This window comes from Hyla sarda, chromosome 1 (genome assembly GCF_029499605.1).
Source record: "Hyla sarda isolate aHylSar1 chromosome 1, aHylSar1.hap1, whole genome shotgun sequence".
NCBI classification, from domain to species: domain Eukaryota; kingdom Metazoa; phylum Chordata; class Amphibia; order Anura; family Hylidae; genus Hyla; species Hyla sarda.
The window spans coordinates 393,450,755-393,475,935 of NC_079189.1; the positions used below are offsets into that span (position 1 = coordinate 393,450,755).

Below are 25,181 nucleotides of genomic sequence, written 5' to 3' on the forward strand. Positions count from 1 at the left end.
TGCGGTAATGGAGTCCGTCCATAGGTATATGTCAATATACAGTTAAAGGGATTTTTGAGTCCTGCTAAATAAAAGTATATGCGCAAGCCTACTGCAGTTCATCCAGTCTACGTACATTTAAAAAAAATATATATAATAGACTCCATTAATAACACAATGTGGACCAATTCTTATTCCACATTCTAATATAATATCTGTATCAATTCCTTACCTTTCCAAGATCTTTCCTTGTAGTCATATGAGGGAAAACATTAGAGAATTCATAGAAATTTCATTGAAAGTTTCTATTGGATGCTTGCTGCTTCCCTGAAACTCCATATTCTGAAACCGTTATGCATCTGGGTAAAATTTTTTCAATATTTCCCTTTGTTCTGTCATTCCTTGTGTAGTTTTTGAATATAATAATAATATTTTTCATTGAAACATATATAGTTCTGTGTTCATTAATATATGTATTTTCTGCCAATTCTCTTTTCAAGACTCCACTCATGGAGCCGTGCCTTCTTAGTTCGAATCCCTATGAACGCAAAGCTGGTCTTATGTGCCTTGCAGTATTAAGTGAGGGCTGTGCAGATCACATCCGGAACAAGTATGTATACCAAACAAGTTCTCCTTGGTCTAATGAATGAACCATTTTCATTTAATTACTGGTTAGGTTCCCCTCTGTGTGCCTGCAGGCTGCATTTGGACTTCCCACTGTTTAAACTGGAAGGTGTAGTTCCCATCTGTAGTTTACATTACAACCACATGCGCTAGCTGTGGCTGCTAGTGCTGCATGTAAGAGCCCCCTAACAGAGGTTTAATTTTCAATAAAATTGTGATTTAAAAACAGTTGCTGCTAGGCACAGCAATTATTGGCAGGCTATGTTCAAACTGCTTTTCTTATTCCCTGGGAAAGCTTATGGCACACATGGCATATACATATTTAGGAACCCCATTGACCTAATGGAATCCAAAATAGTTTCTATTACTTTCTGTCCTAAAGTACATCGGTATGTGTTTTGTGTTTTTGTATTTTTTTTTTTTTTTTTTACTCTAGGAAAGCTTAGTAAATTTTTAACGTGGGAGACCAGTGGCCACATTTGTATGTCACTGCTTCCTCCTAAGAGGTATACATTATGAAATTTACAAGCATGTACCTCAAATGAAGACTCAAGTGAGACCTAAGTAACTATAAACCTCACTTTTGAATGCCCTGCCAACCAGCTCAGCCTCTCTTTTTCACAAACCAATCCACTGACAACTTTCTCTAGGATAGGAATTTTTTTGAGGTTGAAACTTCTTTCTTGGACAGAAAATACTTGTTCAGATTTTCCTCTATGGTCAACAGCATAATTATGACTGTTAAAGGAACTCTGCATTATATGGAATAATCCTCCATCAAAAAAGGCATATTTCCTTCTGGCAACCAAAGCACTGTAAAAAAAATTTTCATATCCCAGTGATCAAAGAGGTCCTCTAAAAAGAATAGTGTAACGGACCGTTTCTGCACACAAGGGGTTAAAAACCGTTTAGGTGATAATCCCCTTTTCGGAGACACAGGCACAGCTACTGCAGAACACCAAACTCCCGAACTGGATACAAAATAGCACTCCAATCTGGAACCTCACGAATAGCTGCTAACAGACGAACTGGAAAAGCTCCCAAGCGGCTTACACTCCTGGCAATCAGTCTCTAACAGCATACAGTGAATCCCCCCAAGAACGAGACAAGGCTCTGTGTTGAGGGTCAAGCAGTGGTCTGAGGTGCTGGCACACCCAGCCTGGTTTTATTACAGTCTTTTCAAATACAGGACCGCCCACAGGGAGGTATAAAACAACCAATCACATATCAGTTACATCCCACATATTCCCTCCCCTTATCCTGAGAGGAAACTCAATTACACATACAGTTAAAACATACTTTTTACCCAACTTTCATAACTCTAAAACCATACATCACATTCACATAAAAATAATTCACAATCACAATATTCACAATCAATTCATTCAGGTGAACAACATATAAAAAAATGGCATGAATCAGACCAGGGGTTCAAAAGTTAGTAAAGTATCTTTTGGGCCCTGGCTGGCACATGGCTATCTGGCTCAAACTGGTTCCACAGAGCCCTCTGTCCTGGAGACAATGGGAAAATAATCCAATTATATCCAGGGATAGAGGCAGACTCCATTGAGCACATGGTTGCAAAAAGACACAAAACTACACAATGCCACAATTACTACATAAAGCATATACATGCAACATATCCCCAGATAGCTTAGGTCTGAGCGCACATTATCAAATGGTGCTCAGACCACATACATACTGTTCAATTGCCATGGAGCTAATGTCTTTCCCATAGTCTCATTATATGAATGGGCTCCATGGCATAGCTATCTGGGGTATCACCGCTCACACAGGGCAAGTACCGAATGACCCCACTGTATTTAAAGGGCCAGAATGAGTGACATACACTTTGGTATGGCTGAATACTGTTTTTAAAGGGCCCAATCTCCCAGGGCCATAGTCCAAAGGCAGCAGACGGGCAACCAGGCTTCTCCAATGCAATGTGGCGAGATTGGTCTCGTCACAAATAGAGATTCCCTGATAGGTCTTTTTCAAAGCCAGAGCACCTAAACAGAATATATTCATGAAAATCTGTGAAAAAATTGTTCACTTTCCCAGCAGTAGACCCTCCAGTCTTTTGCATGGCTAAGCATACTCTGATGGTTGCAGATGCTTTCTTCTACTAGCATAATTTTGACTGTAGGTGAAGCAAAAAGAAATACGGAGGCACTCTGGTTATCAGCGGTGACTTCTTTATTCCGTTACAGGTCACGGATACAACACCTGGCCGACGACCAGGGTCGGCCAGGTGTTGTATCCATGACCTGTAATGGAATAAAGAAGTCATCGCTGATAACCAGAGTGCCTCCGTATTTCTTTTTGCTGCGTTTGGATATTGAATTTTTCTGGATGAGCACTGGGATGGAGCGATTGGTGACATACTGTCTACGTGTTGGCTACAATACACACAGGACTGCATGAGGTGCGGTAGTGCAGAATAAGCTAACTTCTATGACGGACTAATTGACTGTAGACTGGAATCCTCACTGAATCTTCCTTGACATCCTGACTGCAACAGTTCAAAATGTTATCAAGAAGTTTGCTACTTGTGGAATTAAGAGCCTTCCAGGCGTGGTAAAGAAACCACATACAACATCCAAAGAATTTCAGGCTGAGTTGGAGACATATGTTGTCATGGTTTCAACCCAAAACATTTGCCACCTTCTGACCCAAACAGGGTTCAATGGGCAAAGACCATTGCTTAAAAAGGAAAACCTAATGGCTTACCAGGCACAGTGGTGGTAATTTGGTAGCCTATTGAAGAAAATTGGATGAGCCCCTGTTCCCAGGCCTCCAGCAAGTCTAGTTCTGCATAAAGGTGGGGGGGGGGCCCACCTCAGCCAACCTCAGCCAACCCAGCTGGAAGGAGAAGGGGATTTCCTTATCTGAATAAACATCTGACTTTCCCATGTTAACTGGGTATGCTAGATAGTCTCTCTAAGCTACAAGGCTGAATTTTCTTCTATGCCCCAAGATATATTCCCCTGAAAACATTCTGAATAATTCCCACAAGTTCTCCTTAGATGTCCTTTGCTGCCCAGTTTCTTTTCCCAGAGTGGGTAGTTGTCCTGGTCCCTCTGCAGGAATGGTCCTTCGAATCTGAAGATTATCTACATGTAGCTCAAAGTTCATTGCTTCTGGATTGAATTGCTGTGTTTGACCCCCTTCATGACCCAGCGAATTTTGATTTTTGTTTTCCTCCTTACCTTCTAGGAACCATAACTTTTTTATTTTTTTTCACTGACAAAGTTGAATTTAGAACTATTTTTGGTGGGACAATTTGTACTTTTCACTGGTACACTTTGTTTTATCTAATGTATTACGAAGCAAAAAAAAATGTAGGGCAAAATAAAATAAAAAAACACTGGCACCCCCCAGCCCAAAAGGGACTGGACCTGGCGATTGATGAGTGCGTGCTGCAGCTGGCATGCGGGCAATTAATTCCTATAGGAGCTTCATTCCTATAGGAGCACTGAAAACACCAGAGTACAGCTCTCGGGCATCATCGGCACTCCCATAGAAATGGGAGCGCGTACCATCTACTGGTAGACGACACGTGCTCCTCACTGAGAGTGCTGGGGTCCTGTCCTGGGGCAGACCCACTGCGATCAGCTACTTATCCCCTGGGCTAGGTGATATGTTATTTTTGGCCACAGTACTCCTTTAATTGTGTATGACTGCATCTGTATAACGATTATTCTTCAGATCATAGTTTGAGTTGTTCAACCGTCAATCTATTTTTATCTGTCTATGGCCACCTTAACAAATCCAGGTAGTTCAAGGTGTGTGGTCCCCTTGGTAGTCTATTCTCCATATGTCATGTAATAAAATATAGCCATCTATCCCACCGACATTGGACATACCACCAGAGTTCAGACAGTCAATGCCACAGCAGTTTCTTACCTAAACCAACAAGGTGGCATCTGTAGCCATGTCAAAATCCTAAGGTGGGCATAGCATAGGTTAGGGTTTTTCCCTCCAAAGAGATTGTTTTCATTAGATTCTTATTTTTGTCACATTTCTAGTGCTTCTTTCTGATTCTTTAAATGTTTGTTTAAAGCTGCTTTAGCTCAATGTCTACCAAGGGGTACAGTTAAGTGCTAACATTCTTTTGCTTACTGCCAATTTCCTTGTGGCATTGGCTAAACCTAATGTCCTAATCATGTGTCTCCCAATTATTGGGGTTAGAAAATGATTTTTTGGTGATAAAGAAAGAACCTTTATTTATTTATTTTTTTTCAAAGCATCAGGAGGAATTGATATATCATTTCTTACTCAAACTGGTTGTTTACGACATCTTAGTTTACGGTATTTAATATATTTTAATTTCGGTTTTATTTGCACTTTATCAGTTTTTTCTAGTTAAAACATACATTTATACTTTTAGCAGCTTTCCAGTTCAGTATTTTTTGTCTCTATTTTGTAGACATCTTCAGTCTATGCTACAGCTGGTTTGTCAGGCCATCACAGATGAAAATCCAGTAGTCAGGAATGCAGCACTTTATGCATTGGGGCAGTTTTCTGAACATTTACAGGTAAAGTTTGATGTTTCTTTTTAATTATTTTTTTAATATATATATGTATATAATATATATGTGTATATATACATACATACATATATATTTTTTTTTTTGCCCAGAGGTTTGTTTGTTTTTTTCTCCTCTAGTTCGGCCATCAGTATTAGATCAGACAGGGTCCAATACCTGGCACCCCCCACTGACTCCACTGGCTCCACTGACCCCCCACCCCACCCCACTGACCCCACTGGCTCATCCCCTATCCGCAGGATAGGGGATGAGCTTTAGATTGCTGGGGCCCACCGCGATCTCCTGTACGGGCACTCTGCTCTCCACTGAAGCAGCACGTCTCAACCCCGGCCCGAAATGGGGGCTGCCATGCCCCTCCGTTTATCTCTATGGGAGAGCCGAAGATAGCTGAATGGCTCTCCCATAGAGCTATATGAGGAGGCTTGGTGACCCCCGCTTCGGGACTACTTCTTTAAAGAGACTGCAAGGCTTGTGCAGGCTCCATAGCCTCCTCAATATTTACTAGTGCCCATCTTTGGATGTGTCATTCTTTAGTAGCAACAGTGCAAGCAACTGCAGTGTTGCCCTTTTGGATGGGACCACATTAAAGCAACCTTTTTAAACTACTGATCAGACCCCCTGCCTATTTGATATTCATGGTCCATTTTGAAGAGTTGGATAACCCTTTTAATATTAATAGCCTATACTTACGATAGGCCATTAAAGGGGTTGTCCGATGGAATTTTTTTTCTACTGTCCCTAGGCTGCCTTATAAAATAATGAAACTTTATCTTTCCTTTGTCTGCTCCCTCGTAGCTCTGGTATCATGATGCTCTGTCTGCGGCCGGTGACACTGCTTTCCCCCGAGTGCAGTGTAGTGTAGTGCCTACAGCCGGGGTCTACAGTAGTGAATGGCTGAGCGGTGCTGTTACTTCATGTTTACAGCTCCAGTGAAGAAGACTGTCAGAGGAGACCATCCAGAGACTGGGTGCCCTAAAACCTGAGCTAGGAGGGAGCAGAGGGAGGTAAATTCAGTTTTTTTTAGGCAGGCTGGGGACAATTGGAAAATTGGACAATTGGAAAAATTGGACAATTGGAAAATAAAACATTCAACAGGACAACCCTCATAATATCTGAACAGTGGAGTTTCTTACAGCAGCCCCAATAATTAGCTGATTAAAAGAGCTGCGACACTCGGATAGGTGCTTCTAGCTCTTCATTTCCAGGCACAGCTCTGTAAAATGTGAAAGCTTTAAACTTCCTCACCTGAAATAAAGTTTTGCGCAGTAACATGTTTTTTTTAACTCCAGACAGGTGAGTGAGATCAAATATGCCTAGTACACAGCACTAAGTGGCATGGGCAAAACCATGATTTCATGAATGTATGCAATTACTGTAACCCTGAATCTGAGGGCATTGAGATGGGATTGCTCATTGCGGGGGTCCAACTGCTAGGGCCCCTCGAGATCACCGGGATGGGAACCCGGCGCTCTCAGTGAGGAGTGCCAGTAGACTGCACGAGCTCCATTCATATCTATGGGAGCGCCGATGATACCCCAGTGCTGTGCCCCCCCCCCCATCCCCCCCGCGATCAGCTACTTATAAGTCAAAAAGCGAGAAAGATTAATAGAAGGCACTCATGGTTCAGATGGCGTGCAAGTTTCTTTATTCGGGATGCATAAAATCTCCAACATTGGGACGCCGGGCCAAGTTTAAAGGGGTACTCTGGTGAACTGGTGGCAGAAAGTTAAACATATTTGTAAATTACTTCTATTAAAAAATCTTAATCCTTCCTGTACTTATTAGCTGCTGAATACTACAGAGGAAATTCTTTTCTTTTTGGAATGCTCTCTGATGACATCATGAACACAGTTCTCTCTGCTGACGTTATTATAATAATAATAACGCTTTATTTATCGTTGTCCTTATTGGGATTTGAACCCAAGTCCCCAGCACTGCAAGGCAGCAGTGCTAACCACTGAGCCACCATGCTGCCATTAGCATACATCTGCTATGCATGGTTGCTAAAATGGACAGAGATATCAGCAGAGAGCACTGTGTTCGTGATGTCATCAGTGTTCCATAAAGAAAGGAATTTCCTCTGTAGCATTCAGCAGCTAATAAGTACTGGAAGGATTAGGTTTTTTAATAGAAGTAATTTACAAATATGTTTAACTTTCTGCCACCAGTTGATTTAAAAGAAAAAAGGTTTTCACCGGAGTAAGATGCCTGATCGCGGGAGTCCCGCCGCTGGGGACCCCCGGGATCATGCACGCGACTGATCATGCACGCGACTGATTACAAACGGGGTGCCTCGTGCATGATCCCGGGGGTCCCCAGCGGCGGGACTCCCGCGATCAGGCATCTTATCCCCTATCCAAAGATGTCTAAGCACCGGAGTACCCCTTTAAAGAAGTATCATGGTTAAAGCCATTACGCTCCTGATCTCCGGCGCTTCATTAGACCACGCCTACCTTGGAGCAAATGGCCAGGTAAATACCATCTGACCTGTCACACTTCAAGGTGTAGGCGTTAACATCCTCTATGTAAAACAATTACATAAAAAATGAGAAGATATCAATGAACACTTGTCAAACTTATCATCGCAGCAAACAGTTTTGAGCATAGTTAAATGACCACCTGAGCAAATATGAGCGGGACTTGTGAAGCATCGGATTTCTCAGGAAAAAACGCTCTGGTCTAAACGGTGATTCAGACCCAATCCTCCCTGCGCGTTTGTCCTGAGGATCCATCTAGCTTGGCATTGCAACAAGGTTTTGCGCTTGTCCCCGCCTTCAGAGCTTGTGATTTTCTCTATTCCAAAGAAAGATAAATCAGAAGTAGATCCGTTGTGTATTTCATTAATATGTGATATAAGCCTCGGAGAGCCTTTTCCTGTTTTAACCGATGCTACATGCTCTATGAGGGCATTGGCGAATGAGATGGGATCGCTAGTGGCGGGGGGCCCCTGCGATCACAGGGACGGGACCCCAGCGTTCTTAGTGAGGAGTGCGTGTCGCTTACCAGTAGACTTGACGAGCTCCATTAATTTCTATGGGAGCGCTGATGATGCCCCAGTGCTGTACTCTGGTCTTTTCGGCACTCCCATAGGAATGAGCGCCAGGTCCCGTCCCAGTGATCGCGTGTGTGTGTGTGGTGATCAGCTACTTATAAGTTACACTGCTCAAAAAAAATAAAGGGAACACTAAGATAACATATCCTAGATCTGAATGAATGAGTTAGTCATGTGAAATACTTAGCTTTACACAGTTGAATGTGCTGACAACAGAATCACACAAAAACTATTACTGGAATTCAAATTTATTATCAACCCATGGAGGTCTGGATATGGAGTCACACTCAAAATCAAAGTGGAAAACCACACTACAGGCTGATCCAACTTTGATGTAGTGTCCTTAAAACAAGTCAAAATGAGGCTCAGTAGTGTGTGTGGCCTCCACGTGCCCGTATGACCTCTCTACAATGCCTGGGCATGCTCCTGATGAGGTAGCAGATGGTCTCCTGAGGGATGTCCTCCCAGACCTGGACTAAAGCATCCGCCAACTCTTGGACAGTCTGTGGTGCAACATGGCGTTGGTGGATAGAGCGAGACATGATGTCCCAGATGTGCTCAATCAGATTCAGGTCTGGGGACGGGCGGGCCAGTCCAGAGCATCAATGCCTTCCTCTTGTAGGAACTGCTGACACACTCCAGCCACATGAGGTCTAGCATTCTCTTGCATTAGGAGGAACCCAGGGCCAACCGCACAAGCATATGGTCTCACAAGGGGTCTCAGGATCCCATCTGGGTACCTAATGGCAGTCAGGCTACCTCTGGCAAGCCTCCCAGAGAAATGCCACCCCCACCATTACTGACCAACTGCCAAACCGGTTATGCTGGAGGATGTTACAGGCAGCAGAACCTTCTACACGGCATGTCCAGACTCTGTCACGTGCTCAGTGTGAACCTGCTTTCATCTGGGAAGAGCACAGGGGGCCAGTGGTGAATTTGCCAATCTTGGTGTTCTCTGGCAAATGCCAAAGGTCCTGCATGGTATTGGGCTGTAAGCACAACCCCCACCTGTGGACGTCTGGCCCTCATACCACCCTCATGGAATCTGTTTCTGACCATTTGAGTGGACACATGCACATTTGTGGCCGCCTGGAGGTCATTTTGCAGGGCTCTGGCAGTGCGCCTCCTGCTCCTCCTTGCACAAAGGCGGAGGTAGTGGTCCTGCTGCTGGGTTGTTGCCCTCCTACAGCCTCCTCCACGTCTCCTGATATACTGGCCTGTCTCCTGGTAGCGCCTCCATGCTCTGGACACTACGCTGACAGACACAGCAAACCTTCTTGCCACAGCTCGCATTGATGTGCCATCCTGGTTTAGCTGCACTACCTGAGCCACTTGTGTGGGTTGTCGACTCCTTTTCATGCTACCTCTAGAGTAAAAGCACCACCAGCATTCATAAGTGACCAAAACATCAGCCAGGAAGCATAGGAACTGAGAAGTGGTCTGTGGTCACCATCTGCAGAACCACTCCTTTATTGGGGTGTCTTGCTAATTCCCTATAATTTCCACCTGTAGTCTGTTCCATTTACACGAAAGCATGTGAAATTGATTGTCAGTCAGTGTTGCTTCCTGAGTGGACAGTGTGATTTGGCTTGATTGACTTGGAGTTACATTGTGTTGTTTTAAGTGTTTCATTTATTTTTTGAGCAGTGTATTTTTGCCAGAAATCTCCTTTTAAAGCGTCATCATATCCCAGAAAAAAAAGTTATATCTTACTCAGTACCTCATTCTGATCATGTACATAGAACTTGTGTGTCTAGCTTCTGTATTTCTTTTAAAATCAGCTTATATCAGATCACACTGAATTTCCATCTTCTCTCAGGCAGGGTGCGTGTCCCTCTTTTGCCCTCTCACTGTACATGACCAAACTTCCTCACTGTGTGTCACTGAACTGTCAGCCAATCACTGCACTCTGCTCTGTAACCTTTTCCTCTCTGGTTTTATGCTGCACATGTTACACAGAGAGGAAGAAGGATTACTGGAGTTTGCCTGCTGTTCTCACACACTATGTAGTAGAGCCCTGCACAGGACTGGTTTTTCAATCCGGCTTGATGATTTTTTTGTCCAATCCCGTTCGCTTACATAGGAATTTACAGATACTAGGGTGCAATGTTCTACACATACTGCTATACATGGGGGTATGTCTGAGCATTGCACTCTAGTATATGTACAGATGTGAATAGCAGTGACTGTGCAGACTCAGAGGCCCTGGGTCACTGACCAAAGCAATGCTCCGCATATACCCCCACCTGTATAGGAATGTACACCACACACTGCTATACACATGGTGGGTATGTGCAGACTGCAGAGCATTGCACCCTAGGCCTAGGGGTTATAGAAGTCCCTAGGGTGCAATTCTCTGCAGTCTGCACATCCCCCCCCCCCCCCCATGTGTATAGCAGTGTGTGTATGTACATTCCTATACAGGTGGGGGTTTATGCAGAGCATTGCATTCTAGTCTGTACTAGAATGCTCACCACATACCCCCACCTATATAGGAATGTGCATAGACACACACAAAGCCATACACATGGTGGGTATGTGCAGGCTGCAGAGCATTGCACCCTAGGGTCTGTGGAAGATTCTAGTGTGCAATGCTCTGCGGTGCACTTTTCCCCGTGTGAATAGCAGAGCAGACAGAGGCCCTGGCTGGGAGGATCACCAGATGCAGTCACTTACATACCCATCTGGGGCAGCAGCACTGGGCACTGTGTGTGAATTGGTGGCAGCTCTGACCTACCAGGCCGGCGGGAGAAGATGGAGTACAGAGTAAACGATCCTCCAGGGCAGGCTGAGCGTGCCACAAAATGGCCGTGCGGTGGCAGCAGGGGGATGAGACAGGACTGGGATGAGCACTGTGAGACAGTCACTGAGTCAGACTTATATTGAGGCTGCCATGGTGGTGCGGGATTTTGCAGTATTTGCGCCTGACTGCTCGTCAGCAGCAGCCTTCTGACCGCCCGCTCGTTTTGGGTTGGGTCCCAATGCAGGCCTCTACTATGTAGTAAAGCTAAATGACAAGCAATATGGCTGTCAACATTTATGTTATCCAACTTTCCCATGCTTTCTACTGGAGTGACACACTGTAACAAACCTCTTCCTTATGTAATCTCCTTAATACTGGGATGACACACTGTAACAAACCTCCTCCTTATGTAATCTCCTTAATACTGGGATGACACACTGTAACAAACCTCCTCCTTATGTAATCTCCTTAATACTGGGATGACACACTGTAACAAACCTCCTCCTTATGTAATCTCCTTAATACTGGGATGACACACTGTAACAAATCTCATCCTCATGTAATCTCCTTACTATTGGGGTGACACACTGTAGGAAACCTCCTCCTCAAGGAATCTCCTTACTACTGGGGTAACACACTGTAACAAACCTCATCATGTAATCTCATAACTGTTGGGATCACACATTGATAACACACAGTAACACCCCCTTCCTCATGCCATCTCCTTACTACTAGGCTGGCACACTGTAATAAACCACCTCCTCGTGACATCTTTTTACTACTGAGGTGCACATTGTAACAAACTACCTCCACTTGCCATCTCCTTAACCCCTTAAGGACCAAGGACGTACCGGTACGTCCTTGGTCCTGCTCTTCTGATATAACGCGGGGTTACACAGTAACCCTGCGTCATATCATGGCGGGCCCGGCGTCATAGTGAAGCCGGGACCCGCCTCTAATAGCGCGCAGCGCCGATCGCGGCGCCGCGCGCTATTAACCCTTTAGCCGCGCGCTCAAAGCTGAGCCGCGCGGCTAAAAGTGAAAGTGAAAGTTCCCGGCTAGCTCAGTCTGGCTGTTCGGGATAGCCGCGGCTAAACGCGGCATCCCGAACAGCTGACAGGACAGCGGGAGGGCCCCTTCCTGCCTCCTCGCTGTCCGATCGCCGAATGACTGCTCAGTGCCTGAGATCCAGGCATGAGCAGTCATCCGGCAGAATCGTTGATCACTGGTTTCTTATGAGAAACCAGTGATCAGCATAGAAGATCAGTGTGTGCAGTGTTATAGGTCCCTATGGGACCTATAACACTACAAAAAAAAAGTATAAAAAAAAGTGAATAAAGATCATTTAACTCCTCCCCTATTAAAAGTTTGAATCACCCCCCTTTTCCAATAAAAAAAAAAACACAGTGTAAATAAAAATAAAAATAAACATATGTGGTATCACCGCGTGCGGAAATGTCCGAATTATAAAAATATATCATTAATTAAACCGCTCGGTCAATGGCGTGCGCGCAAAAAAATTCCAAAGTCCAAAATAGTGCATTTTTGGTCACTTTTTATATCATTTAAAAATGAATAAAAAGTGATCAATAAGTCCTATCAATGCAAAAATGGTACCGTTAAAAACTTCAGATGCGCAAAAAATGAGCGCTCACACCGCCCCATACACAGAAAAATAAAAAAGTTATAGGGGTCAGAAGATGACAATTTTAAACGTATTAATTTTCCTGCATGTAGTTATGATTTTTTCCAGAAGTCCGACAAAATCAAACCTATATAAGTAGGGTATCATTTTAATCGTATGGACCTACAAAATACATATCAGGTGTCATTTTTACCGAAAAATGTACTACGTAGAAACGGAAGCCCCCAAAAGTTACAAAACAGCGTTTGTTTTTCAATTTTGTCGCACAATGATTTTTTTTTCCCGCTTCACCATAGATTTTTGGGCAAAATGACTGACGTCATTACAAAATAGAATTGGTGGCGCAAAAAATAAGCCATCATATGGATTTTTAGGTGTAAATTTGAAAGAGTTATGATTTTTTAAAGGCAAGGAGCAAAAATACGAAAATGCAAAAACGGAAAAACCTCCGGTCCTTAAGGGGTTAATACTGAGTTGGCCCATCTCCTTACTACTGGTGTACATGTTTCTGTATAAGGATGAACATGCTATGGAGAGAGCTGTGCACTGAATCATTCTCCTTCTTTCACTCGAGCTGCAGAGGGGGGTGAGATCTTCACACAGGGAGCGCATACAGACTAACAAAGCCCCCGCTTTCACTTTCTGTATTTGCTGAGACCCTGCTGTTGCTACAGTCAGAAAGACCATAGTAACAGGTGTGGGACGTTTTATGAGGACCTCTAGTGGCCACTTTTATAGGAGCAGTTTTATAAGGAAAACTGTGAAAAAAAAATAATGAAATAGTATTAGAGAGATACTTATTTTCTATGGCTCTCTTGTTTTCAAAAATGTAGTTTTGGTGATAGTGGCCATTTAAAGCTTGGTGTATGATATGAAGTTGTGTAGCATACTTGGCGTAGTGCAGGGAAACCACTACTGCTTCTCATCCTTAGACTATGTTACAACCATATTTTCTGTGCCACCATATTGTTTTTTTCCGGTGTACAAGAACGATGTAGAGTAGAAATTATGCGTGTATGTCTGCTTTCCTTTTGAGAGTGTGGGTTTGTGTAATTATTTACCAAAAGTTAATACCTTTAGGGAATTATCCAGTCTAAAAAAAAAAAAACGTATCCCATATTAGACCACTGGGACCCCCCTCAATCTTCGTCCCAGCTCTCCGCAGGAATGAAGAATGTTAACCATGGCACGAAGTGGTGGCTAACAAGCTCCCTCCATGCATCCCTATGAGAGAGCCATAGATACACTTATACCCTATACTGTGGATAAGGAATATGATTATTTATTTATTTTAGACTGGACTACTACATTAATCCTTCTAATATATCTGACATGTATTCTTGTACCTGCTCTTGCCAGTTTTAATTATAACATCTTGCTTCTGTCTTTTTCAGCCGGACATCAGTGGTTATTCGGAGTCTGTGCTTCCATTGCTCTTGGAGTATTTGTCTCGTGTGGATCCATCTCATACGGCTCACCTTACCAAGGCTTACTATGCTCTTGAAAACTTTGTAGAGAACTTAGGTAGGAGTTGTGTAAAAAAAAAATTTCCTGTATGTTTTGCTTCATTACACATTACGACACATAGACAGCAGCACAACAGTTTTAAGGTCATAGCAATACTATACAATTTCCATAAAATTTTCAAGAAACAGTTAGGCAACAACTATATTAATAGGGACAAAATAGTATAATTAAAAGTGCACATGATTTAGAGTAGTAGGTGGGGAAGCTGTTGCACAGAAAAACACTGTTCTTGTAAATGAGCAGAGACTCATTTATTGCTAGGAAACACTTTAGGATAGGCCAAAAATGTCCGATCAGTGGCCATCTGACTTCAGGCACCCCTGTTAATCAGCTGATTATAGGAGGCAGCAGAACTCGTGGCTTTTTCCACTTAAAGCAAACATACCGGTCATATCACAGGAAATTCTGAAATTCAATGCTCAAGAGGGAGCGTATCTGTGGTAAGCACTGAGCCCGCCCTCACTACTGGGTCCCTTGATTCAATCTCTGCAGGCTGCTCTGTAATCCCCTCCTCTCTGTTTTCAGAGAGGCAGGAAAGGAGTAAGGACAGATGAGTGTCCTCACTGTCCTCACTTACTGGACTTTGTCCCAACCTGTGCTTTAGTTGGGTCAAAGATCATGCTGCAGCCAGACAAGATTATGTACTGGATGGTATGGGGGACGGACTTTTTTTTTTTTTTTTCTTTCTTTTTCATAAGCCATGATTCCTATGAAAAGGAGCTGAAATGTTTTATTATTAGAAAAGTTCATATTTTTTAAGGTGTACAAAATATAAAAAGTTTTTGATTCTAACATTGTCCTTTTCATATTGGGCACTGCTTTGTAAATTTAATAGTGGTTGTAATTGGTATAGCAAGATATGCCATAAATGTCTCATATAAGCAGATGCCACCTCTGGGACTCACGCCAGTCTGAAATGAGTATTCCCTGGCACTGCTCAGCAGTCAACATTTCTATGTAGTCATTGCAAACATCAGGCATCCGTGTACACCCCTTCTATAAGTGGACCTAATAGTGTTTCTGCGTAGGCTCTTTTCACTAGTCAGGGAAACTGACATTGCTACATATTTATTGCAAACATGTAGTTTCCAAATTACCCCATTCAATAGGCAAAATAATTGCCACCACACTCCCATATGTTCAACCAACCCAATGTTTCCTTACCCTTACTTTCGGTCTGGCAAATTAAGCCACACACTTTGGTCATGACACTTAAAAGCCGAGCGCCGATTGGTTGTTGATTGGCAGCAAAAACTGATTGGCAACTTTTCTTTTAGACAGTTTTCATAAAAAAGGACCTATGAGTGCTATTTGGGACTTGTGGTACTGTATGCCTGAATAGGGGAGTACTACTTTTATACACTTGAGAATTGGATACTGTTATCATTGTGACATGAATGTGGTTGCATTGTCTGCCTTGGAGGGATATATCCTGCTCTTTAATAAAGCAGTTTTTTTAAATATCAAATTCAAAGCTTTATAGAATAAGTAACAGAAGCCGAAAGGCTTGGAATACAGAATATAGAAAACCAGCGGAGGTTAAACGGGTAACATAAGAAACAACACATCAGCATTATTGTCAATATGTAATCCTACCGCAGGCACAGTCAGGACGGAAACGGTCTATACAAGAATAACTATTGAGAACAAATGACTAGTGCAATCAATGATGGTGAACAAACAGGCCGCTAGGGCGACAAAACAAGTAAAACAGTAAACAAATGTGGAATAAAAGAGACAGGCAGGGGCAAAGGGGAGAACTTGTAAGAGAGAAAAGAAAAAAGGGAAGTGGGGGGGGGGTGGGTAGAGTGGAGGAATAGGGAAAGAGCGGAGCGTTGCAGGAGGGCATCAGCAAGTAGAAGTCTGCCTTAGGGGGCAGATACAGTAGGAGCAGTAGCACCATAGGTGAGGTTTTGGGGGGATTCCACCAAAGACAGCCATGGGTTCCAGCGCACTAAGAACTTGTCAGAGGAAGCACCCAGCTCCGCCATGCATGCTTCCATGCTCTGTATATGTGAAACCAGTCAGTCACAGAAGGGGGAGAGGTCGATTTCCAGTGCCTGGGGATAACCTGTCTAGCGGCCGCGAACAGGATATAGGCCAGGCCTTTACAGAATGACTTAGAGGGACCCGGTAGCATGGACAAGAGCAGTACAGCGGGAAAGGAGGGAAGGAGCACACCAGTGACCGCCTGGATGAGAGTATTATCACCGACTGAAAAGGGGCCTCTTTTTTTTTATATACAATAAAACATAACTTTTAATATCATACAAAAAGTTTAACCTAGCTCTTAAACATATAATAATAATATGTGCAGCACAAAAAAATGTGTGATACCGATAACAAAAAAGTGCATGTGGATGTCTGGAGACGATCACTAGCAACGCTAGTGTTAAGCTAAAAATAGGTTCCAAAATATATTAGTACATTAGTCAATGCGTTTCAACCATCTGATTTTTATGGTTTAATCAGGGAACCAGTCAGACCTATTATTATAGATAGCTACAGAGGGAAGAATAATCCTTACATATAGTCAACCAGCTATAAAAGATACAGCTAGATACAATGTACAAAATCAATGTATCCCAAGCTACCCCAGTCTGCAACACAGCAACAACACAGTTGTAAAGATATATCAATCAGTGATTATAATTGCAGTATATAGTTAATTAACAGAAGTAGCAGGTTATTCACGTAGATAACTATATCTAAGGCCTTTACAGAGGGACTTAGAGGGACCGGCAGCATGGACAAGAGCAGTACAGGGGGAGAGGAGGGAAGGAGCACACTGGTGACAGCCTGGATGAGAGAATGGACCGATGACCAAAAGTTGGAGAACAGGGGGCAATAAAGCCAAATATGAACAAGAGGGCCCCCAGGTTGACCACCCCTCCAGCACACATCATGAACCGAAGGATAAAAAAATATGCAGCTGGAACGGGACACAGTACCAGCGAGAACTTAAAATTGGTCTCCTGTAAAGCCACTGAAACGCAAGACTTATGGCAGAGCAGAAAAGAGATTTCTCAGTCAGTAGCGCTAGGTGTGGTCAAGCTCCATAAGCCAACCCCGCTGATAGGAAAGAAGGTCATGGGAGTCTCTGCTATTAAGCAAAGAGTAAACAGTAGAAACCATATGCGTCGGTATGTCCAAGGCCAGACAAAGACCCTCAAAGGCATAGGTCTCCCTATGAAGATCACCCGGTACCCGCCATGTGTCATAAAAATGCTTAAGCTGGGCATAATGAAAGGTGGTCAAGACCGAAGCGGAGGAAGCACTCAAAATATCTGACAATGAGCTCAGCGACGACGACTGGAGGACCCAGGTCAAGGGAAGGGCAGCAGTAGCAGGGAAGGAGATAAAGTCCGGATTGCCCACTAACTGAGTCATAGGACCAAGAGGTTTGAACAAGCCCGTTCTGTAAAAGTGACGTAGGCACAACTGGACAACTGTGGAGGCATAGGGCATATAGGGAAGGAAAGCAAAGGATGATTTTTTTCCCTATCGCCAATGATGGCACCTTTGGAGAGACTGCCTCCTTCCTCAGGACAAGGAAACAGGAACTGGAAACAGTTTGCATATAAGGACCATAGGAGCTGCTATTCCCCAGTTCTGTTTCCTGTCCTGTGGATGGTAACCGGGACGGGTCCCGGACTTACCGGGCAGTTTGCATGCAAGTATGTGGACTGTGGGGGCCCTGGTCTATTTGAGACATACAGGGTACCTGCAAGCGGCTTAAAGTCCTTCGTATGGGGGCAGCCGCTAAGTCTGGGCGACCTCTCCCCGTCTCGCGCATGGCGCGCGTCTCCCGCTCCCTCCGGCAACGGCATGCAGCCTTCTCCTCCTCCTCTTGCGGTGCGGCCTAGCGTTCGCGATCCGGTGGAGTTCGTTTCCGGGAAGAGGGGGGGCGGAGTCTGCGTGCGCATGCGCGTACATATTCAGCGCGCGTAACGTCAGTGCGCTTTCACCGGGAGGAGAAAGGGGGCGCTGCAGCCTATTCTAAGTACCCGGAGAGGGAAGTCTTTGCGGCTTCTGACCGGGAAGGACGGAATCTGGCGGGGATTTAAAAGGAGGGGCGCCCAGCCAGTCCAGTACCTCTCCAGGATCCAGGAGAGTTGCTTGCTCCAGGTCAGTGACTTATGGAACAAGCGACCCGCATTGAAATGGAGCCTGCTGTGACAGCCGAACCGTTACTATGGTGGTGTAAGGGGACACCTGTCCCATGAAGTCTTTTTTTTGCAACCTTTTAATGGTAGTTTTTGTTCATTTGTTTTAGGCTAAGGAAAGCCTAGGAAGGCTAAATATAAAAGTAGAGTGTGTTCTTTGTAGAAAGAAGTTGGATCCAAATGATTTAAGTTCACATTGTGAAGCCTGTGTTAAAAGGATTGTGGAGGATGTGTCTCCGTCTTTCTCCAAAAGTATGCAGGAGGTAGTCAGAGAAGAGATTAAGGCCTGTATGTCTACTTGGTCATCCGTGCCGCCAGAGCCTAGTTATTCCACTATAGCCATCCTTTCTTCTGTACCTGGTTGTTCAGAGCAAAGAGATTTTTTTGAATTTGAAGAGGGTGATTTGGATGAAGAGTCAGAAATTTTTGAGGAAGTTCATAGCGGTGCTCTTGTTCCTACTGAAAATGTGGACGGTCTAGTCAGAGTGGTTAGACCTACCATGAAGCTTGATGATAGGATTGAGCCTTTATCTGTGCAAGATTGCCTTGCACCCCGCAAAATGATTGGTTTTCTAGTGCATGACTCTTTGACCTCGATTATAAAGTCTGAATGGCAAAGACCAGATAAGAGAAATACTATAGTACCGAGCATTATTAAGAGAAAATATCATTTTCAGGAAGAATTCACCGTCAATTGGGATAGGTCCCCTAGAATTGATCCACCTGTAGCTAAGATGTCTAAAAAAGCAGCCCTACCTTTTGAGGATGCCGGCTCTCTAAGGGAGCCAATGGACAGAAGGGCTGATGGATTTCTTAAAAGAGCCTGGGAAGCAGCAGCAGGCTCCTTCAGGCCAATTATTGCTACCACATCTGTGGCAAGATCCTTAAAGGTCTGGATTAATCAGCTGGAGGAGCAGATCAGGGATGGTGCTCCTAGAGACCAATTGCTTCAATCTATCCCTACCTTGGCAGCAGCGGCAGACTTTATTTTGGATGCTTCTGCAGAGACCCTAAGACTATCCGCTAAAGCCTCGGCCTGTGCCAACTCTGCCAGACGGGCTATTTGGGTTAAAGAGTGGAAAGGAGGTGATCTTACCTCCAAATCTAAATTATGTGCTATACCCTGTTAAGGTTCCTTTCTTTTTGGGACTGATTTAGATCTAGTCTTAGAGAAAGCAGCGGATAGGAAGAAGGCCTTTCCCTTAATCCCTTCCTTTCCTATCCAGAACAAGATGCCCTTTCGAGGAAGGGTGGAATTTCGGAGAGGTTCATACAGGGCCAGGCAGTGGCGAGGCCAGAGAAGAAGAGGTTTCATGTTCACTACCCCTGAAACCTCCAAGAAGTCCAGTCCGGTTTAAAAATTGTTTTTTCAGGTCACCCGACTCCCAGATTTGTTTCAACAGATCTCTGAAGGTTTCTAGAGAAACAGGCTGCCCTGGAGAAAGAAGTTTTTTCCTTGATTCAGAAGAGAGTTCTGATTCAGGTTCCGGAAGAAGAGCGAGGTCTGGGATACTACTCCACGCTCTTCCTGGTAAAGAAAGCCCAATGGCTCCTTCCGCACTATAATAAATCTCAAGCTATTGAATCGTTTTCTGAAGTACCACAAATTTCAGATGGAAACGATTCAATCAGCTATCCTGAACCAGAACTGTTTTATGGTCACCTTGGACTTGAGGGACGCATATTAATTATCATGTCCCGATTTTCCAAGGTCATCAAAAATATTTAAAGGTGGCGGTAGTCTTGGGAACCTGTCTGTTCCACCTCCAGTTTCAGGCGCTTCCCTTTGGCTTATCGCAGGCTCCCCGAGTCTTCACCAAACTTATGGCCGAGGTGATGGCCCATGTAAGAGAACAAAATATAGTCATAGTTCCGTACTTAGACCATTACCTTGTGGTGTCAGACTCGGAGGAGCTCTTGATTCGGCAGGTTCTTCAGACTCAAAAAATTCTGTTGAACCTAGGGTGGGAAGGGAATCTAGACGAATCCCACCTGGTCCCTTCTCAGGTATGCACATTCCTAGGGATAGGCCTGGATTCCACCCGTCAAATATCCTTTCTTCCCCAATCCAAGGTGATTTTGGTCAGGCAGAAGGTATCTCAACTACTGAAACTAAAGGAGCTCCCCATAAGGGAGGCCATGTCTGTCCTGGGCATGTTAACTTCTTGTAACCCACCGGTTTTATGGGCTCAGTACCATTCAAGGAGGCTACAGGGACAAATCCTGAGCCAGTGGGACGGAGTCCCCGATTCATTAGACACTTACATGACCCCTTCAGCCCAAGTAAAGAGGTCCCTTCTCTAGTGGGTAAATCCGACGAATCCAGAAAAGGGCATTTATTGGGTAAAAAAGAGCAAATTTTGCCTTACTACAGACGCAAGCCCCTGGGGGTGGGGAGCCCACGGAGAATCCTTAATCCTTCAGGGTCAATGGAGTTAGATTTCCAGGGAATCTCAGAACCTAAGGGAATTGTAGGCAGTCCTGTTCGCCATGTCTCAATCCGTTCCTCTGCTTGGCGGAAAAGACCTAAAAATTCTGTCAGACAATTCCACAGTAGTTGCCTACTTAAATCATCAGGGGGGTACCAGATCCCCTTCCCTCATGAGGACTTGTCATCACATCTTCAGACTGGCAGAGATGCATCTCAGCTCCTTGTTTGCTCTCCATCTAAAGGGGTCTCAAAATCAGGTGGCGGACTATCTCAGCAGACATCGCCTGAACCAAGGAGATTGGGAGTTAGATCAGATGATCTTTCTCCAGATCAGCCAACGTTGGGGTACTCCCTGCATAGATCTGTTCGCCTCAAGGGCCAACAGGAAAGTAAAAGATTTTTTCTCCCTGTCACCAGCGGATCACCCCCTGGGGATAGACTCTTTTTCACAGAGTTGATGCAGGGGACTTCTTTATGCCTTACCTCCGGTCAGGTTACTTCCCAGAGTCCTAAGGAAGGTCAGAGAGGACAGGGCGAGAGTAGTGGTCATTGCCCCATTCTGGCCCCGCAGGGTATGGTTCACCTGGTTGAGGAAGATGTCAGTGTCAGATCCCTGGATCCTTCCAGAGTCCCCGAACCTTCTACATCAAGGTCCAGTTATGCATGCCGAGACCTCCAATCTGCATCTGACGGCATGGCGGTTGAGCGGGGCATCTTAGAACAAAGGGGTCTTTTTGATCGTGTTATTACTACTCTGTTGGCGAGCAGAAAAAAGGTAACTTCTCAAATTTATTTAAGAACTTGGAAAGCCTTTGGTAGATTCATGCAAAACCCTATTGATGTTCTTAAAACTCCTGACATCCCAAAAATATTAGATTTTTTACAAGCGGGTCTAGATAAACAGCTTAGACCCAGTACTTTAAAAGTTCAAGTGTCAGCACTTAGTGCTCTTTTTGATTATAAACTAGTGGAACATCCCTGGATTAAAAGATTTCTATCAGCAACAGTTAGGATGTCTCCGGTGGTTAGACCATTGGTTCCACCTTGAGACTTAAATATTGTCCTAAATAGTCTCACCAAAACTCCCTTTGAGCCATTAGTTGAGGTTCCCTTAAAGATTCTTACCTTTAAGCTTGTGTTTCTTTTGGCAGTCACATCCGCCAGGAGGGTTGGGGAAATTACTAGTTTCTCTATTAACCAGCCCTATTTGTCTGTCTTTAATGATAGAGTGGTGTTGTCTCCTGATCCAGCCATTCTCCCCAAGAGGGTCTCTGACTTCCATAGAACTCAGGTTGTGATTCTACCTTCCTTCTGTGAAAATCCTAAAAATGACAAGGAAAACGAATTCCATTGTCTAGAAGTTAGGAGATGTCTTCTTCATTATTTGGAGATATCTAAAGATTTGTGCCTAAGTTGTTACTTCAATTCCAGGGGCCGAACAAAGGTAGAGCAGCTGCTCCTAGCACTGTAGCGAGGTGGATAAAACAATCCATCCAGCTAGCATACGCTTCTGCAAATCTAAATCCCCCTTCAGGGTTTAGTGCTCATTCTACCAGATCAGTTTCCACATCCTGGGCAGAGAGAGCCTCAGCTTCTATTCAGCAGATCTGCAGAACAGCCACCTGGAGTTCACCACATACCTTTTACAAACACTACAGGTTGAATCAAATGAGAGATGAGGAGCTTTCATTTGGTCGTAAAGTTCTCCAGGCAGTAGTCCCCCCCCTAATTATTAGTCTAGTCTACTCACTCTCCAAAGGTGCCATCATGGGCGATGGGGAAAATATAAATTTACTCTTACCAGTAATTGTTTTTCGTTGAGCCCATGATGGCACCTACTAATTCTCTCCCATGTTATATAAATAAAAAAATAAATAAAAAAAAGGGGAGATATATTAATATTTCCTAGCTATGTATGTAGGTTATGGTTGATTATTATTCGTTGATAAGTCCTTTTGGGTTCTTACTCATTGATACTTGCTTAAGAACTGGGGAATAGCAGCTCCTATGGTCCTTATATGCAAACTGTTTCCAGTTCCTGTCCTGAGGAAGGAGGTGGTCTCTCCAAAGGTGCAATCATGGGCTCAATGAAAAACAATTACCGGTAAGAGTAATTTATGCTTTTCCAGTAGGAAGGGCAGACCCAAGGGAGAGAGGTGAGAGGAAGAGGAGAAAGGGTCGTTTCTAAACGAACCCAGACATTAGAATGGGCATAGTGAAACCAGTCAAGAATCCGGGAAGCGGAGGCTGCTAAGTACTAATAATAAGAGTCAGGATAGGCCAGGCCACCATCCAGTTTGGGTTGGAACAGGACACAGACGGCGACCCTATGGGGAGAGTTAGACCAAATGAATCTGGAGAAAAAGGAAGAGAAAGGCCGAAAAAAAAGCTTTCGGAAGTACCACTGGAAGAGTCTGGATAGAGCAGGCAAGAGAGAAGGTTCATTTTAAGAATATCAATACGCCCAATCCAGGAAAAGTCCTTAACCACTTATAGGAGAACTCCAGAATATAAAAATTGTCCTCCATACTGCCGGCAGAAAAAAAATAAAGATGTACATATACCTTCTTTTGCTCGTCCGGTAACCGGCTCCGGTCTCCGCCGCGATCCCCTTCCTGGTTGCCGATGGTCGGCGAGACATACTGCACTCTCTGCGAGACATAGTGCGTCTCTGATGGCCCCGATCAGCCAGTAATTCCGGGTCACTGGAGACCCGATTGTCCCAGAATCGCCGCAGATCGCTGGACTGAATTGTCTGGCGATCTGCGGCCATCGCCGACATGGGGGGGCATAATGACCCCCCTGGGCGATATGCCGCGATGCCTGCTGAACGATTTCAGCAGGAATCGGGCACCGGCTCCCCTCCGGCTAGCGGCGGGGGGCCGGGAATGGACAGGACGTATTCCTACATCCTCGGTCCTTAAGGACTCGGAAACGGGGGCGTAGGAGTACGTCCATTGTCCTTAAGGGGTTAAGGAACAATCGTATTATACGCCGATAAGCCGCTGCAGTTCAATGATTTAAAGCGGACGCTTTAAATTAATGAACTGCAGCGGCTTTGCAGGTGCAGAGACAGCCAGCGCTGCCGGCTTCTCTGCCCCTGCCTACCCTGGGGTCTAGATCCCTGCTGCCGGCCCTTCTCTCCCCCTGGCTATCGGCATCGCTGCCCGTTCTCTCACCCTGACTATCGGTGCCGGCGCCCTGTTGCCGGCGCCGATAGGGGGAGAGAAGCGGCGCCAACAGCCAGGGGGAGATAAGGGGCAGCGGCACCCATTGCCGGCGCCGCTGCCCCGTTGCCTCCCCCCATCCCCGGTTGCATAATTACCTGTTGCCGGGGTCGGGTCCGCGCTGCTTCAGGCCTCCGGTGTGCGTCCCCTGCGTCGTTGCTATGCACTGCCGCTTCTCTCCCCCTGGCTATCGGCGCCGGCAATGGGGCACCAGCACCGATAGTCAGGGGGAGAGAACGGGCAGCGGCGCAGATAGCCAGTGGGAGAGAAGCGGCGGCAGCAGGGCTCTAGACCCCAGGATATGCAGGGGGAGAGAAGCGGGCAGCGACGGCCTCTCTCCCCCTGCCTTTCCTGGAGGTGTATCGGGTGTATACACGCGCACACACGCACCCTCATTTTACCATGGATATTTGGGTAAAAAACTTTTTTTACCCAAATATCCTTGGTAAAATGAGGATGCGTGTTATAGGCCGGTGCGTGGTATACCCCGATAAATACGGTATTTATATTTCACTTCACCAATATTTTTTTTTGTTTCGGAGCATATGTTGTGGAAAAATTAAAAGGTATCATTATAGTAGTTAGTTATGGCTATTATAGGGCGAGGAGGAAAAAAACAAGAGTGTAAAAGCAAAAATTGGCCCTGACAAGTGGATCGTCATGAGGCACAAGTAGATTGGGCTCTGTTTTAGTCTCATGGACAAGTAGTTTTTTATTAAATTTCTACACCACTGTACTTGTTTTGATAGGTGAGTGCTTCCTTTTATAGGAACCAGAAATGAATTCTGTTCTTGGGGTAATACACGCTAGGCTATTGAAGTGCTGCTTTTCTAAGTGTGGGAACTGTGTATGCTGCTGTGAGCTTTGCACTTTTTGTTGCATTGCATGCTTTGTAGGGATATTTTCTGCTCTCCCGTTTGTACTTTAACCCCTTAAGGACCAAGCCCATTTTAACCTTAAGGACCAGGCCAATTTTATTTCTGCATTTTCGTTTTTTCCTCCTCGCCTTCTAAAATCCATAACTTTTATATTTCCATCTACAGACCCATATAAGGGCTTGTTTTTTGCCTGACCAATTGTACTTTGTAATGAAACCTCTCATTCTACCATAAAATGTACGGTGAAGGGAGGAAATTTATATGAAAACCACAATTTTGCACATTTTGGAGGGTTTCGTTTTCGCACTGTACACTTTACAGTAGAAATTGTGTTCTTTATTCTGTAGGTCAATACGATT

At 44.7% G+C, this 25,181-nt stretch overlaps 1 protein-coding gene across 1 annotated transcript in view; it reads left to right on the top strand.

Moving 5' to 3' along the window:
• IPO4 (importin 4) overlaps positions 1 to 25,181 on the top strand; it is a 176,491-nt gene that overhangs the window by 84,211 nt on the left and 67,099 nt on the right. Inside the window, exons 12-14 of the mRNA XM_056525792.1 lie at positions 480 to 589; positions 5,033 to 5,141; positions 13,988 to 14,117. Of these exons, the coding sequence (XP_056381767.1) occupies positions 480 to 589; positions 5,033 to 5,141; positions 13,988 to 14,117 (349 nt within the window). The remainder of the gene's footprint in view (positions 1 to 479; positions 590 to 5,032; positions 5,142 to 13,987; positions 14,118 to 25,181) is intronic.